This window comes from Filicampus tigris, chromosome 5 (genome assembly GCF_054856515.1).
Source record: "Filicampus tigris isolate MCC_2025a chromosome 5, RoL_Ftig_1.0, whole genome shotgun sequence".
NCBI classification, from domain to species: domain Eukaryota; kingdom Metazoa; phylum Chordata; class Actinopteri; order Syngnathiformes; family Syngnathidae; genus Filicampus; species Filicampus tigris.
The window spans coordinates 28,268,095-28,286,033 of record NC_141221.1 but is presented as its reverse complement, the minus strand read 5'-3'; the positions used below and the strand labels follow the sequence as shown (position 1 = coordinate 28,286,033).

The following is a 17,939-nucleotide window of genomic DNA, read 5'->3' as shown; positions in this document are numbered from 1 at the left end:
TTATCCAATGCTGTTCCTTACATTTCACTACAGCACTGCAGCACTGTCACTTAGTATTACTGAGTATTTTTTCCTCTGTACTATGTACAGGCCGAAATGAGTGTTCCTCATATTTTTTATGTAGATGTAGGTTGGTGTGTATACACATGTGTATATACACATGTTACTGCGTATATCTACATAGGTTTGATTCTAAATGTTTGCCGTCAATGTTATACATTAATGGCCACATTATGCCGCCGCCCCTGTGTGACCTATATCTTTGCTACTGTAACAATGAAAATTTCCCCACTGTGGGATCAATAAAGGCATTCTTATCTTATCTTATCTTAAATTGTTTTGAAAAAAGTCAGGGGGCGTCGCTTCAAAAAGTCAGCGACAACAATGGATATCGTGCCTGCTACAACCACAAAGGGACCGAGATGACTAGCTGATTAGTGGGCCGGACTAAAATCCACTTCCAGCCATGCTTAGTCCAGCCATTTTTAACAATTTGTCACCCCCCACCCCTCCGCCCCAAAAATGGGCATCCGGCCGGGCCGGAGGGTCCGACTGATCCGGCCCAGGGACGGACTGACCAGCTCTGTTATTTTGTGATAACGGTGTTGTGCCAAAGTACTTACCCCCGACAAAATCTGTATCCCCTGGCCGCAGGAGCACCTGCCAGAATCTGTATCCCGCCCTCCAATCACAAAAAGGTGAACCCCAACCATCGAGTGACCCAACTGTAGCAAGTATGAGCAGGATCCCTTTTTCCTAGGCAAAGTTACTAGGTGATACAGATTCTGGCAGTCCGTAACAGCCTGCTAGCATGTTCCCCTTCTATCATGTTGGCCTGCCAGAATCTGTATCCCCTAGTAACTTAGCCTAAGAAAAAGGGATCCGTCTCGAACCGTTTTTGACGTTCGTGGTACGGTACTGGTACCGCTATCCCGTGCAGCACTATTTTATATGCATAGCCATAACTCACAAGAGAGTCTCAAAGGGCTTTATAGCCTGGCAGTTGACAATGACTGGTGACATCCCATGATTCAAATGCCCAAATGGCCAAGGAAAAACTCAAAATCCAATTTGGATAAAAAAAAAAAGAAACCTTGAGAAAAGACCACAGATTTGGGTCTAAACGTGTGAACACTCATGAAAATTGCACACACATTAGGCCTGGCAAAAAATTAAAAAATCCACATTAGAGGTTTATTGTGCCATTTTCCAAACATTCAAATTCCAATGTGCCAGTACCCCAATGTGCTAGTACCCTAAAATAGCTCGGGCTACGAGGGCTCTTTATAGCTGCTTGCACCTCAACAGTAATTTACAGCTTATTATTTCCAGTTTCAGTTCCTCAATTGCAAGTTATTTCAGTGTAGTTTTATTTTTTCCTTTGACAGAATGGTACCAATTCTATCCGCAAATACATACAATTTCCCCTATTGTGGGGAAAATAAAATTCTACTCTTTTGCATAAGATAGACTAGGCAATTTGAATATTTCTGTGCATCCAACATTGTGGCAATAGTTGAAGACATTATTTGTATACCAGTATAAAGTTACCCTATACAAGTACATGGAGAGTTCAATAAAGTCATGCATGAAATTCACACACAAACAACAAATTTGTACAGTCTTTCCAGAACAGTGTTACCTATGGGGGCCCAAAATCATCTTTAGATACATACGTAAAACTGATACTAGTTATGTTATGACTTTTTACTGTAAAATGTACTTAGGTACATGCTCTTACCTGTAGCTTTGAATGAGTAACGTATTCACAGCCCCAGTCTTGATCACCACCACTGCCTCACAGTACCACAAAAACTAAGACTCCTGTTGTCTATTAATCCAAGAAAAACAGATGAAGGCCAACGTTTTCTTCAACTCCAAAGAAATTCTCACCATAGGCAACCTACTTCCTCAACATCTTCACATTCAATGTGCATCTGAGAACTCTGGATACATTGTAAGTAGGGCAAATGTTTGACTTTAATTTTTTTTTTTATTCACAAGAGGGTTTATTCAAACATTTGTTTAAAAGGTTTCAGCCTGATGAGTAAATATTGAAATAAAGGGTGTGGGCGTGAGCGTGAGAGAAGTGAGGAACAATATGGCAGCAATGAGCGCCACATAGTTCTCCTTTTTTTTCATACAGTAAATTCAAGCGCAATTAATGGAAGGTGCATTTTCAACAGTTTATGACTAGCTAAATGAAAACACTTGCTACAAACAGGTTAACATGACAGAACACAGAAAAACAAGTTGCTTCTATTGAACTGGCAACAAATAATGACAATACTGTATTTCAACTGGAAGCACTGAAGGGAGGCTCATACTTGGATAGAATCTAACATACAAATGTGATACATTTCTTTCTCAGTTCAACGTAAAATAAAAATCACAACCAATTCAGTCCTGAATCATGGACTCAATGGGGGGCAAAATTCAGAGTCAAGTGATTGTTATTTTAAGTCATCCTAATATCCATTAGGTAAATAAAAGGTTTGTCAGTCATTTCAGTGTGAGAAAGTATGTTGGCTATGTAATCTATCAAATAATGTACAGCACATGAATTGATGTAATATTTGAGGATACAAGAACAACTCAATATCCCCCCAAAAAACAAAAACCCAACAACAACAGAATATCACATTTTCGTCAGTGTGGATTTGTATTACATGCATTAATCACTGTCGTATTCTTCAATCGTCATGTCCTCCTCCTCTTCGTTGACATTAGTTGTTGGGTGCTGTGGGTGGCTGGCTGGGAGACACTCAGATCCTTCATGTACATCCGCAATGTCCTCCACACTATAAATTTTCAACAGGCCTTCTTGGTCTGTCAGGGCCTCCAGTTTTAACCTGATCGTGCACAGATAAAAGAAACTGATGGAAAAACAAACTCAAAGTGCCCCAAAATCCATTAAATGGATCACGATATAGCACATTTCCTTAAACAATGTCCAGGAAAGATTATTTAAGCAACTACAACTACTCCACTAATGTTCGTTAATTGATTATTGTGAAGTAAAAAAACAATGCACGTGTAAGGAAAACGACCACGGATTGCAATCAATTGGCCTCCAGACAATTAGAGGGCAACCACATGCCAAACCACCAGAGGTGGGCATTCCGTCAGACTGACTGGTTCGTCAATTTTGCTGACGATTGACGAACAACGGGACACCTTTTAAAATAGCCGGACTGACGAATGGCGGAAGCGTGTTTTCATCTGTTGGAGTAATCGTCACTACATCGTCCTATACGACTTGAGTGGGAAAATGCTCACATTCCATGGCGTTTGGCACGTTGGAGAGGTGTTTACACTGGTCAGGGCAGATGGCAGACAGTGTGTGTGCTCCCCCTCAATAAAACAAAACTTTCAGAGTGGCCTTTTATTGTTGGAAGTCTAAGGCACACCTGTGCACTAATCATGGTGTCTAATCAGCATCTTGATATGGCACACGGTGGGATGGATTATCTCAGCAAAGGAGAAGTGCTCACTATCACAGATTTAGACTGGTTTGTGACAGAGTGCATTTGAATATCCCACAGTGAACAGCGACGCACGCCATCGTGACTCAAATGGACGTCATTTCCACTTGGTACTTTCAACTGTCAATAATACACTTGATATTCATGTCACTCACCACAAGAATGAAGCAGACGGTTTTCTCCTCGCTACAAAAGTGTGCGTTTGTGCTGCGTCTTTGAGCTTGTTTACCTCTGCTTGTTTATTTACGGTGGGTTGCCCACCAAACACCGCACTTACGCATACAAGCACTTCCTGTACTATACAAACCAGGATTCCTTGCAGTTGAGGATGCGCGTCTCGATCGTGTCTGTTTGCGTGCCGACACTATCTTTGCCTTTTTCACCCTCATCTCCTTCTTCTCCATCCACCTCTCAGCAGTAATGTTAAGTACAGCATCTTATGTTTTTATTATATTGGATTTTCATTTTTTATAGTATTTTGTATTATTAAAATTTGTATTTTGATGTAAATCATGACTAATGGTGAAATCAGACATATGCGGAAATTTGGGTTACATCGCCAGTGTAGGATAGAACTCATTCGTAAATTGAGGAGTTCCTGTACATATGTACACATACAGTGGGTACATAAAGTATTCAGACCCATTGAGATGCTTTACTTTGTGTCATCGCAGCCATTTGCCAAAATCAAAAAAAGTTCATTTTAATTCTCATTAATGTACCCTCCGCACCCCACCTTGACAGAACAAATAAGACATTTAGAAATGTTTGCAAATATATTACAAAAGAAAAACTGAAATATCATATGGTCAAAGGTATTCACACCCTTTGCAAAAAACCTTCATATTTAACTCACATGCTGTCTATTTCCTCTGATTGTCTGATCTTATTTGAGATGGTTCTGCTCCTTTATTAGAGTCCAGCTGTTTTTAATGAAACTGATTGGACTTGATTAGGAATGGCACATACCTGTCTATATAAGACAGCTCACAGCTTACAGCTCACAGTGCACGTCAGAGCAAATGAGAATCATGAGGTCGAAGCAACTGCCCAAGGAGATCAAAGACAGATATTGTGGCAAGGCACGGATCTGGCCAGCACTACAAAAGAATTTCTGCAGCACTCAAGGTTCCTAAGAGCACAGTGGGCTCCATAATCCTCAAATGGAAGAAGTTTGGGAAAACCACAACTCTTCCTCAACCTGGCCGTCCAGCCAAACTGAGCAATCGTGGGAGAAGAGCCTTGGTGAGAGTGGTAAAGAAGAACCCAAAGATCACTGTGGCTGAGCTCCAGAGATGCTGTAGGGAGATGGGAGAAAGTTACACAAAATCAACTATCACTACAGCCCTCCACTGTTCGGGGCTTTATGGCAGAGTGGCCCAAAGGAAGTCTCGCCCGCATAGAGTTTGCCGAAAAACACATGAAGCGCTCCCAGACTATGAGAAATAAAATTCTCTGGTCGGATGGGACCAAGATTGAACTTTTTGGTGTTAATTCTAAGCGGTATGTGTGGAGAAAACCAGGCACTGCTTATCACCTGCTTAATACAATCCCGACAGTGAAATGTGGTGGTAGAGCATCATGTTGTGGAGGTGTTTTTCAGCTGCAGTGACAGGACGACTGGTTGCAATTGAAGGAAAGATGAATGCGGCCAAGTACAGAGATATCCTGGAGGAAAACCTCTTCCTGCGTGCTGAGGACCACAGACTGGGCCGAAGGTTCACCTTTCAAATAGACAATGACCAGAAGCACATAGCTAAAATAACAAAGAAGTGTCTTGAGAACAACTCGGTGACCGTTCTTGACTGGCCAAGCCAGAGCCCTGACCTAAACACGATTGTACATCTCTGGAGAGACCTGAAAATGGCTGTCCACCAACGTTCACCATCTAACCTGACAGAACTGGAGAGGATCTGCAAGAAAGAATGGCAGAGATTCCCAAATCCATGTGTGAAAAAGTTGTTGCATCATTCCCAAGACTCATGTCTGTACTAGCGCAAAAGGGTGTGTCTAGCCAATAAAATACGTCAGGGTGTGAATACTTATGACCATTTGATATTTCAGTTTATCTTTTTTAATTAATGTGTAAATGTTTCTACATTTCTGATGTTGTTCTGTCAAGATGGAGTGCTGAGTGTACATTAATGAGAAATAAAATGAACTTTTTTCATTTTGGCAAATGGCTGCAATGAAACGGAAAGTGAAAAATTTCAAGGGGTCTGAATATTTTCCATACCCAATGTATATACACATATACACATTCATACACTATTCACAAAAAGTTAGGGATTTGGCTTTTGGGTGAAATTTGCATGCCATCAGCACTCATTAATTCTGAATGGAGGGCTCGCTGGTTACGTTTACGTGGCCAAAATTTCTTAAATCAGATCACAGTTCAGATTAAAATTATGATTGGCTCCACTGTTTTCATGGACAATAAGAATATTGATCTGATTGGGGCTTCATGCATGACACTTTCAAGCAGAATAAATTAATTTGACATGCGCAGACTGACCAAATATACCGGAAGTAGTAGTAGTAGTAGTAGAAGAAGAAGCCGTAGCGACTTCCGTGTCAACAAAAAAATCGCTCCATCCATTTCTATTTTAAGCATCATTTCGCATATTTTTCTCATTTACGCTCTGATGTCGAGTTAACATGTGAGTTAACATGTTATAACTGGTTGTTTACGTGATGTATCAGTTGCTCTGCAGTTGCTATGGTCCTTTTATGCTTTGTCCTTTATGATGTCATATAGGCTTGAAGTCTTACAGTTCAAATCTTTTGAGTTACACACTGACACATTGTCAGTACGTCAAACCTTATTGGAAAGAGGATGCACTCTCTTCCCGTCCTGATCTCTGTTGTTACCTTGTATTTTTCTTGATAAAGACTTTTTACTCTTCAACTTCCGTGTCATATTTGCGAATGGGTCCAAATCCCGATCCACACTTGACAGAACGTACTGACCAGTCATGGACCCAGCAGACTCAGACACAATCCCTCAAGCCAAAGACATCACCACCTGCTCCTAAACATCCCTCCACCTCCAATGATATAGACGTCAGAGCTTGGACGTGGATGGTAACGATTGCACTTCTGCACTTTCTCCTTTGAGTCTACCTCACCTGCGCGTTGCGTTTTTACTTTTTTATTTTTATTTTTGGAGACTATTTTTATCTTATTTTGGATTATTATTATTTATTTATTTATTTTTTTTTTTTTTGTGAATCTCTGGGTCGCTTGATCTCGCGGACTAGCATACAGCTAGCTTGCAACGGAAACAGGCTAGCTTGGGGCTAGCTTGGTGCTAGTGTATTAAAATGCCTTCAGACGACAGCGACGAACACAATGGCCTGCTGGAGAAGGCAAATAAAACAATCTCTGACCTAAGAAGGGATATTTGTCGTCTCTCAGAGGAGCTCCATGAGAAGGAATCGGTCATCTCTTGCTTCGCGACCCGTTTCCCCGAACTCTCCGCGGTGGTCATGAGGAGGCACGCTCGTGAAATCCTGTCGGCGACAATGACGGCTGAGGCGGCTGGCCTCTCGAACACGGCGAGGTGGGATCCGATTGCCTGCCCGGGGCCATCCTGCTCGACACCGCTGCAGAGTGACACCTGGGTCGAGGTGGTGTCCCGCGGCCGGAGGGCCGGGGAGCCACCCCACCGCCCCCAACTGGTCCTGGGGAATCGGTTCGCCGCCCTGGCGAGTGAGTCTCCTGTTCCCATCAATGCACTACAGCAGTCGGAGACACCGATTGCTGCGTCCGACGCTGGGGCTGTGTTCCCAGGGGCTCCCTCGGATTCCCCACCACCCACGGCGACGACCTCGGCCGGGAACCCCATGTTGGGCGGGTCCGCCGGTGACCCGGCCGTCCACTCACGCGTCGGGCTGCTCCGGAATGCGGTGTCCCGGTACACGAGTGGTCGACATCACCAGCATCATCGGCGACACTCACCGGTGTCATCCACCGTCATCACTCGGCCTCGGCGGGGCCATCCTGGACAGTGGGGTCGTGAATCTCCCGCTGGCGGTGAGTCCCTTGGCGTTCCCTCCTCACGTCACCCACCGACCACCGTTATAATTGGCGACAGCACCATTAGACGTACTCACTATCCCGGCTCCGTCACCCGCTGTTTTCCCGGAGCAAAAGTCATGGACATAGTTAACATCCTGCCGGGTGTTCTTGACTCTCTGCTATCATCCATAACCCGGCTCATCGTTCACATAGGGACAAATGAGACAATACGCCGACAGTCTGAGCAGACGAAGAGAGACTTTCACGCCCTCTTTGCCTTGTTAAGAACCTGCGGTCTGTCGGTCTGGGTGAGTGGCATTTTGCCGGCATTGTCTCGCGGAGTCGAGCGCTTCAGCCGCCTTTTAAGCTTGAACATGTGGCTCCTACGCACTTGTGGCCACCTTGACTTTGCTTTTATTGACAATTTTAACCTATTCTGGAATCGCCCGTCTTTTTACCAGCCGGATGGTGTTCATCCGAACGCTCTTGGTAGCAAGATTTTAGCCACTAACATCCACCATGTCGTAACCAATTCCACTCCCAGCTGACTCTTGCTTACCAATCATATTTCTTCTTCTACTCATAAACGCTGCTCACAGTACCAACACCCTCACTAGCTCCCCCTGCAGGCCCTCATTATCATTACCACTATCGGACAACTTTCCCATTGAAACCATCACCGGCAGACGCTTCCCTTGCACACACAAACAACGTGGTTTTAACAGTGGTAATCTAGTATATGTTAATACTGCTCATTCATACCACCATGAGCGCACATCCAGCACAATAATTAATCTGGCCGTGCTGAACGTGCGCTCCCTTTTAAACAAAACTTTTATCATAAGCGACCTGATTTTAGACAATAATTTACATGGTATACTTTTGTCTGAGACATGGCTTGGTACAGATGCTCCAGTTGCTCTCACCGAGGCTTGCCCACCGAATTTTAACTCTTTATTTTCTACAAGGGATGGCAAAAGAGGAGGCGGGACTGCATCAATTTTTATTAATACTCTTTTATCAAAGGAGATCATTTTTAGCAGCTATTTATCGTTTGAACACCATGCCTTTGTTTTTAGCAGTCCCCCTATTCACTGCATTACCGTTTATAGACCTCCCCATCATTCCACTTCTTTTATTACAGAATTTTCAGAATTCTTATCCATTTTATATTCCAGTTATAACAGGATTTTAATAACTGGCGATTTTAATATACACATGGACAACATCTCGGACCCACTATCCAGTGATTTTTTAAACCTTTTAAACTGCTTGGATTTTAAACAGCACGTCTTGCAGCCAACTCACAACAGAGGACACAGCCTAGATTTGGTTATAATCTATGGCTTGTCTGCTGGTGTGTCCTCTGTTGTTGACTTGGCAGTGTCAGACCACTACTGTGTCTATTTTAACATCGCCAGTTTTAACCATCTAGCAGTCCCGGTGAGAACAGTGAAGAAACGCTACCTATCTTCTGAGGTGGCTGCAAATTTTATCGAGATCTTAAAAAGCACTCCTGCTGACATTTTACCTGCACCCTGTGATCTTATTGTTGACAATTTTAACCTACATCTTAAATCATCATTAGATTCAGTAGCTCCACTTTTAATTAAAACAACACAAACAAAGACTGTACCCCCGTGGAGAAACAATGCTATCAAAACATCAAAGAGAAAATGCAGGAGTGCAGAGAGGAGGTGGAGAAAAAGTAAACTTACAGTACATTATGAAATTTTATGCGAACAACTGAAATCCTACAATAAAACAGTCAAACTGGCAAGATCTTCCTATTTCTTAAACCTCATTACAGTCAATAAAAACAACCCCAGAGTTCTCTTCTCCACCTTTGAAGTTTTAACTAGTTCTGATTTTAATAAGTCCCCACAGAGACCAACAGACGCTCTCTGTGAGGACTTTTCAGACCACTTCAGAAGTAAAATCGATGACATAAGATCCAGTCTTTTAGCCCGTCAAAACACCAGTTTTAATAAACCTGGACAATCATATTTACATGAGGAAACACTGGAAAGTTTTGCCCTGGTTGATGCAAGGACACTTGTTCGAGTTTTCTCCCAGGTAAACCCAACAACCTGCCTTTTGGATCCAATTCCCGCATTTCTTTTTAAGACATTTTATGGATTTTTTGAGGAACAAATTTTAAATATAGTCAATTGCTCTCTTCGGACGAGCGTCTTCCCCGCTGCCTTTAAAACGGCGGTGGTGAAGCCCCTTCTGAAGAAGAGCAATTCTGACCCGAGCGTTTTTAATAATTACAGACCTGTATCCAACTTACCGTTTTTAAGTAAGATTTTAGAAAAACTGGTTTTCATCCAGTTGAATCATTTTTTAAATACAAATAATATTTTGGAGGAATATCAATCTGGTTTTAGGATGAACCACAGTACGGAGACTGCTCTTTTAAGGATTTTAAATGATATTAGGTGCACTGCAGACGTGAGAAAACTCACAGTCTTGGTGCTACTGGATCTAAGCACTGCTTTTGATACAGTAGATCACCAAATTTTATTAAATAGACTTAAAAATCTAGTGGGCATCTCTGGTACTGTTTTTAACTGGTTTTATTCCTATCTCACAGACCGATATTTCTTTGTAAGTATGGATACTTGTTCCTCCAAAACCCATGAAATTAAATGTGGTTCGATTTTAGGCCCCTTACTTTTTAATCTTTAAATGCTTCCCCTTGGGGATGTCATCAGGGGACACGGCATCAGCTTTCACAGCTATGCTGATGACACGCAGCTGTATATTGCCGTGTCTCCTGATGACACAGGTTGATACCCTTTTAAATTGCATTTTAGATATCAAGTCATGGATGGCAGATAATTTCCTACAGCTCAATCAGGACAAAACTGAGGTTTTAGTTATCGGTCCTGAAGGTCAGAGAGAGAAGCGTTTACCAAAACTACACATTTTTAATCCCTCACATTGTGTGAAGAACCTTGGCGTCATTTTTGACTCTGAGCTCAGTTTTATTCCTCATATTAAAAATGTAACCAAGATTGGTTTTTATCACCTTAAGAATATCGCCAGAGTCCGCCCGTTTCTCTCTCAGGCTAACACGGAAGTGCTGATGTATGCTTTTATTTCCTGTCGTTTAGATTACTGTAATGCCCTGCTCTCTGGCCTCCCGAAAAAGAGCATTTCACCACTGCAACTACTGCAGAATTCAGCCGCTCGGGTGCTGATGAGAACCAGAGGGCGAGAGCACATTACGCCAGTTTTGAAATTGCTGCATTGGCTCCCTGTGTGTTTCAGGATCGATTTTAAGGTACTTTTATTAGTTTATAAATGTGTTAATGGTCTTGGGCCATCTTATTTATCTGATTTGCTTTTATCATACCAACCCTCGCGGATCCTGAGGTCCTCTGGCGCCGGCCTTTTATTTATTCCAAGGGTGAGGACCAAAATGCATGGCGAGGCTGCATTCAGCCATTTTGGTCCTCACCTTTGGAATAGCCTGCCAGAGGACGTCAGGTCTGCAGAGACTGTTGATATTTTTAAGAGGAAATTCAAGACACACCTTTTTAGTTTGGCTTTCAACAACTTTTAAATAATTTATCTTTTCTTTTGATTGAAGATTATTTTTTTCTATCTTATCTTACTGATTATAGTTCTTAGACTATACTACTGTTCGGTCTTTTAGTTTTGTTGCTCTCTGCCGTTGTCAGCTTTTAGCTCCAGTGTTTCCTCATGGGGGAGCCTCCGCTTTGAGGGAAGGGTGACTGCCCTTCCCGCGGGGGCTGTCATCGCAGGGACTCCTTGGGTCTGGGTGGCCGGCGGCCTCTACACTTTGTGTGGGGTCCGCCTGGCCTCTATGGTGGTGGCGCCCCTGTGGCCGTGGGCTGTCATTCCCCTCGGCGCGGAGAGCTCCCCTTGGGTACCCTTTCCTCATATGGTTTCTCTGTGCCTTGTCATGTCTTTTTAACACATTTTATCAGAATGTGCACTTTGTGTGGGTGTGTGTGAATGATTGCTGATGTACTAATGGATATCTGTCTTGGGTTTGTTGGGAGGAAGGGCATGAACGGATTTTTTTTTTTTTTTTCCTAATTATCTATGTTTTGCTTTGAATGTTTTAAAGCACTTTGAGTTGCATTTTTATGTATGAAAAGTGCTATATAAATAAAATGTGATTGATTGATTGATTGAATCAGTTAGTGATTGTCTCACGGGGTGCTGCTTTGCCTTTTCACTGGGAACCTGTCGTGTCGCTCCTTCACGATGGGTCGCTCAAGCTGTCGCAAGTCATGGTCTGCCTCCAACCGCCCTCAGCCTGCTGACCACCACCAAACCCTTCGTGTAAGCTCTGTCTTTTCTTCCATGTCTCTCTCATCTTTGCCACCTACTTGTCCTCATTTTGTACAGTCCCCTTCTAGTTTAACAGCCGATGTTTTGTTTTTAGACTCAGGTTTTTTCTGACTGTGAATATGGCCATGATTTGGTTAATCTCCTTTCTGATTCTGATTCTGACATTGATTTTGGGCTTCCTGCTTTTTCAAGCCCTCCTCAGTTTTTGTACGATGATGTTCCCTTAGTTTCCAATTCAGAGTTTGACACTGATATTGGTTTTTCGAGTCCCTTCCCAAGTCACTATTCAAGCTCTTGTCAATTTTTGTCATGTTTTTCTGATGATGATTCCTTGGTGTCCACTCCAGAACCCTTTCCATCAGACTCTAGCTTGTGCGCCCGGTTGGCCATTTACACGGAACCCTCGCGGGGTGGCCAATGTAGACGCCCGAGTAGAGGTTCTGGTTCCTCCCGTAAGTCCACTTTTTCCACGTCGCGTCATTCCGAACCTGTACCCCTATTGTCCACCACTGAACCCTTCCCTCAGACCCTACTTTGGGTGCCCGGTTGGCCATTTACACGGGACCCTCGCGGGGTGGCCAACGTAGGCGTCCGAGTAGAGTTTCTGGTTCCTCCTCAGCTTTGTCCAAGTCACTTCATTACGAACCTTTACCCAAGCCACTACACTCCCCACCTTTTTAGACACCTCGTTCACTGCGTACGTCTTCAGCTAGTCCCGTTCATCCCATTTCTTCTAATTTACATTCCTCACTATCTGTACTCCCAATCCCTTGTGTCTCGTGTGCGTCCCAACCTCTATGGTGGCAGGCTGATGAGGCAGGGCCCCTTCCCGGCGCCTCAGCAAATGCGGGGCCCCGTCCCGATGCCTCAGCAGTGCCAGACCCCCTTCCCGGGACCTCGACAACTACAGGCTCCCATGCCAGCTCCTCTGCACCCGGTGCCTCAGCAGTGCCATGCCCTCTTCCCGGCACCTCGGCAACTACAGGCTCCCATGCCAGCTCCTCTGCACCCGGTGCCACAGCAGTGCCATGCCCTCTTCCCGGCACCTTGGTAACTATAGGCTCCCATGCCGGTTCCTCTACAGTGCCAGGCCCTCTTCCTGGCACCTCGGCAACTACAGGCTCTCATGCCGGCTCCTCTGCAGTGCAAAGCCCTCTTCCCGGCACCTCGGTAACTACAGGCTTCCAAGCCGGTTCCTCTGCAGTGCCTGGCCCTCTTCCCGGCACCTCGGCAACTACAGGCTCTCATGCCAGCTCCTCTGCAGTGCCAAGCCCTCTTCCCGGCACCTCATTAACTACAGGGTCCCATGCCGGTTCCTCTGCAGTGCCAGGCCCTCTTCCTGGCACCTCAGCAAATGCAGGCCCCTATCCTAGTTCCTCAGCATCACCAGACTCTGATCCTGTTACGGCAGCGCAACCTTTGCGGCTGCCCTTGAATTCTGCTACAACGGCGCAAGGCCTTCGGCTTCCCTTTGACTCTGTTCTGGCGGCACAACATCTGCGGCTGCCCTTGGATTCTGCTACGACGGCTCCGGCAGCGCAACCTCTGCGGCAGCCCTTGGATTCTGCTACGATGGCGAAAGGCCTTCGACTGCCCCCCTCTGACTCAGCTTCGGCAGCGCAACCTCTGCGGGTGCCCTTGGATTCTGCTACGATGGCTCCGACAGCGCAACCTCTGCGGCTGCCCTTGGATTCTGCTACGACGGCTCCGGCAGGCAACCTTGGCGGCTGCCCTTGGATTCTGCTACGACGGCTCCGGCAGCGCAACCTCTGCAGCTGCCCTTGGATTCTGCTACGACGGTACAAGACCTTCGGCTGCCCTCTGACTCGGCTCTGGTGGCGCAACCTCTGCGGCTGCTCTTGGATTCTGCTACAACGGCGCAAGGCCTGAGGCTGCCTTCATCCCCTGTGTGGCCCCCTGGATGCCCACAGGACTGACCCCGCCTAGACCCTCTCGCCTGGCCTCCGGGTTGCCCACCAGACTTGTCCAGCCAAGACCTTCTCGTCTGGCCTCCTGGACGCCCATGGGACTAGCCCCACCAAGAACCTCTTGTCTGGCCTTCAGGAGGGCCACTAGATTGTCCCTGCCATGACCCTCTCGTCTGGCCTATGGGTTGCCCACCAGATTGTTCCTGCCAAGACCCTCTTGTCTGGCCTCCTGGATGCCCACTGAACTGGCCCCGCCAAGAACCTTGTGTCTGGCCTACGGGAGGGCCACTAGTTTGCCCCGCCACGACCCTCTTGTCTGGCCTCCGGGTCGCCCACTGGACTGCTTGTGCCAAGACCCTCTCGTCTGGCCTTCTGGACGCCTACCGGATTGGTTCCGCCGGGGAACCTCTTGTCTGGCCTTCTCCGATCTGTTCTTGATTTTGGTTTTGATTTAGACTTTAGCTTGATGTTTTCTAATTGTTTTTCTTTTTTGTTTGTTTGTTTGTTTTATTTTCTTTTCTTTGTGACCTTGTTTCTGTTGTTGTTTTAGATTCTGGGCACCAGCTGGTGCCCCTTGAGGGGGAGGCGGGGGTACTGGTACTGTTATAACTGGTTGTTTACGTGATGTATCAGTTGTTCTGCAGTTGCTTTGGTCCTTTTATGCTTTGTCCTTTATGATGTCATATAGGCTTGATGGATGGATGGTTTAAATAAGGGAGCTAACTCTTTATTTTGGGGGGATGAAACCATTGAATTTCTATGTTTCACTTTTCATTCTTTGTTCGTGTTTAGCGGCTTCCAGTGGGAAGCGGGCGGCGGGAATGGTCCCACAGATGCGCAACGCCGCGGCCGGTCTTCACTGCCCTCTTGGCCCTCAACAGGTTTCTTTAAAAGAGCTCCTGGTTTTCAAATATGTTATTAGGACAGATTATGATTAATACCTAAACATGATTTTTTTTCTAGATTGGTCATAAAAATACTGTACACAGGAAGTTGGACATAAATAAATTCACACTAATGAAAACTACTTGCCAAAAGTAATTAATTTTAAAATAGTTCATTTGTATGTTGAAAAAACTTTGTGCTACCTTCTGCTGCAAGGACAAAGCAGGCTGCTTCTCCAAACGCTTAATGAACTAGAAAATGCAATTTCTGGAGAAATTACGCGTAAAGGCGAAGGAATCTTTAAGAAACTGCGGAATGCGTTGGAATGAAGCTGAATAAAGTGGAATGAAGTTGAAGTGGAATGAAGATGAATGAAGTGGAATGAAGTTGAATGACCTCGAATGATGTACAATGGCCTGTAATGAGGACATAAAAAAAAAACAGAAGTGAAGCTAGAAAAGAGGAAGTAAGGAAACACTTCACTTCCGGGTCACTTGGGTGACCTCCGGTTGACTTCTGGGTCACTTGGGAAACTTCTGGGTCATTTGGGGTCACTTCCGGGTCATTTAACTGACTTCCGTGTGTCTTCCGGGTCACTTGGGTCTTTTCCGGGTCATTTGGGTTACTTCTGGGTCACGTCCGGGTCACTTTGGGGTCACGTCTGGGTCACTTCCGGGTCATTTAGGTCACTTCCGAGTCATTTGGGGTCACTTCCGCGTCACTTCCGCGTCACTTCAGGGTCTTTTGGGTCACGTCGGTCACTTGCGGGTCACTTGGCTCACTTCCGGGTCATTTGGGTCACTTCCGGGTCATTTGAGTCACTTCCAGGTCACCGAAGGGTCACTTGGGGTCACTTCGGGGTGTCCAATACTTTTGAACAATATGGCCGCTTCATTAGGGACACCTGGGGATGACAATTCTGGGTGTCCCAATACTTTTGAACAATATGGCCTCCACACCAGGGCAGGCCAAGGGGACAGAATGCTAGCTGTAGCTTATGTCCCTCTCCAAGATGGCCGCCTTACTGGGGCTGGCTGAGGGGTGAGAATAATGGGTGCAGCTGATATCCCTGCCCAAGATGGCCGCCGCACTGGGGAGACCTCGGGGTGAGTATCCCCAGTCTAGCTAATGTCCCAGTCCAAGATGGCGGCCGCACTGGGGAGACAAAGGGGCAATAACACTGGCCCACCCAAAATGAATAGTGAAATTTGTGTGGCTTTTCTAAGGGTGAATGAGTTTAATGTGTGGGAAGTATGAATTTGGGGTGTGTTGAAAAGCTTAATGTGAGTTGAATGAGCTGAATGTTGTGAATTTGAAATTGGAATGGTGTAAATGTGAAAAGTTGAATGTGCCAATGGAAATAAATGGTGAATAGTTGAATATGTGTAGCTTTTTTAATAGTGAATGAGTTGAATGTGTGGGAAGTCGGAATTTTGGGTGTGCTGAAAATCTTAATCTGAGTTGAATGAGGTGAATGCTGTGAATTTCAAATTGGAATGGTGTAAATGTGAAATGTTGAATGTGCCATTGGAAATGAATGTTTTTTTTCCGTGGTGTAAAATTGAAAAATGTAAAATTGGGGAAAATTTGTGAAACAAGAAAAATGGTACCCCGGTAGGCATGAATTTTCTGAATGTTTTGAAACTTGAATGAAGTGAATCGGGTGAAAAATGTGGAAGGAGAATGGGAATTGTACCTTAGAGGGAATCTCTTCAGTGGCATGTGCCCCACATCCTGGATAAATGTTATTGCAGCTGAAAAAAATAAAATAATATGTTACATAACACTTAACAGGGTTCTTGTACAATAACAACAAAGAAAAAAATATAGTTTTTCAATTTTGATTTTATATCTAATCAGAAAATGAAGTCAGAAATAACTGTACGTCAGACAGACTTCTTTTATCACTTCCTCTTTATCACAATCACAACACATTTGAAATAACAAATCCGCTATTTGCGGAACATCACGTGACCTGGAAAACGTGATTGTTGACTTCCTACTTATGCCCCAATAATGAGCGAGCAAGACAATGAGTTCTACTGCTATGCGGATGACTGTCAAATCTATCGCTATTGTTTGAAGCCAAAGTTGCAAAAAAAAAAAACAACTTTATGGCTAGTGTCTTTGGACAAATGTCCTGCTTTTGTCAAACTTTTTGACAGGTGTCAATCAAAGGAATCCTGGCCCCTGATTGGTCAATCGAACCGGGAGACTGGCCACTAACCACGCCCCTTTCGAGACAATAGACCAGAAGTCCCGCTCCTACCACCAGAAGTCCTGACCCCATATACCTTAAGTCCCACCCGAACCAGGCCCTTTTTACCATGTCATTTCCTGCCCTCCCCCTTACCACACCCTTATTGACATGTCACTTCCTGTCACGTCTTCTAACATGCCCTTATTGACATGTCATTTCGTCATTTCGTCATTACCCTTATGCCCACATGCCCAAATATGGGCATCGATGACATAATTTTCGGGTGATGTCATGTGAAATGAAACAAGTCCAGACATGCCCAGGATAACATCAACACTTCTGGCCCCGCCCACACCCAAATATGGGCATCGATGACGTCATATTTCCGCCTCATCTGAGCTAAACGAAGGAACATGTTCAGGCATGCAATGCCATGCCCAGGAGGACATCATACCTCCGGCCCCTGCCACATGCCCAAATATGGGAATCGATGATGTCAAATTTCCACCCCTCTGAGGTAACTGAAGGAACAAGTCCAGACATGCCCGGGCATGTTCAGGAATCCCCATGATGTTGTAACACTTCCGACCACGCCCACCTGCCCAAATATGGACATTGATGACGTCAACATTTGCGCCTCATCCGACTTAATGAAGGAACATGTTCAGGCATGCCCAGGCTGACGTCATGACTTCCGTCCTAGCCCACATGCCCAAATATGGGCATCGATGACATCACACTACCGGTTGTAATATGAGACGAATTCCTCGCCCTCATCTACGGGGCGCTAACATACCCGTGTGTGTAAACAGGCCCGCTCAGACTTAACCATGATTGAGGAAACCTGCATTTCTATTCATTTTGGGTGTGTCAAAACGCTAATCGAAAATCAAGGATGTATTTGCAAAGGAGGCAGCAACCACCCACTGAGTCGTTGGTGGAAACCTGGTCTCTGCCCACCTCCACCAGAACACGGGGTTACAAATTTGCCAATGAAAGAGCTGAACTACACCTGTACAGGAAAGAGCAAGAGCATGTGTTTCCATCCAAGACATGTACAATGAACTGGGCTGTATTGAATGACAGAATACC

General features: G+C 45.0%; 1 protein-coding gene across 4 annotated transcripts in view; it reads right to left on the bottom strand.

Annotated features, from left to right (window-relative positions):
• Window positions 1-1,351: 1,351 nt before the first annotated feature.
• Window positions 1,352-17,939, bottom strand: part of rad17 (RAD17 checkpoint clamp loader component) — a 78,391-nt gene continuing 61,803 nt past the window's right edge. For all 4 annotated transcript variants that reach the window (XM_086030162.1, XM_086030163.1, XM_086030164.1 and 1 more), the window contains 2 exons: window positions 16,344-16,401; window positions 1,352-2,852 (listed from right to left, as the gene is read on the bottom strand). In XM_086030162.1, the coding sequence (XP_085886288.1) occupies window positions 2,675-2,852; window positions 16,344-16,401 (236 nt within the window). In that variant the 3' untranslated portion in view covers window positions 1,352-2,674. The remainder of the gene's footprint in view (window positions 2,853-16,343; window positions 16,402-17,939) is intronic.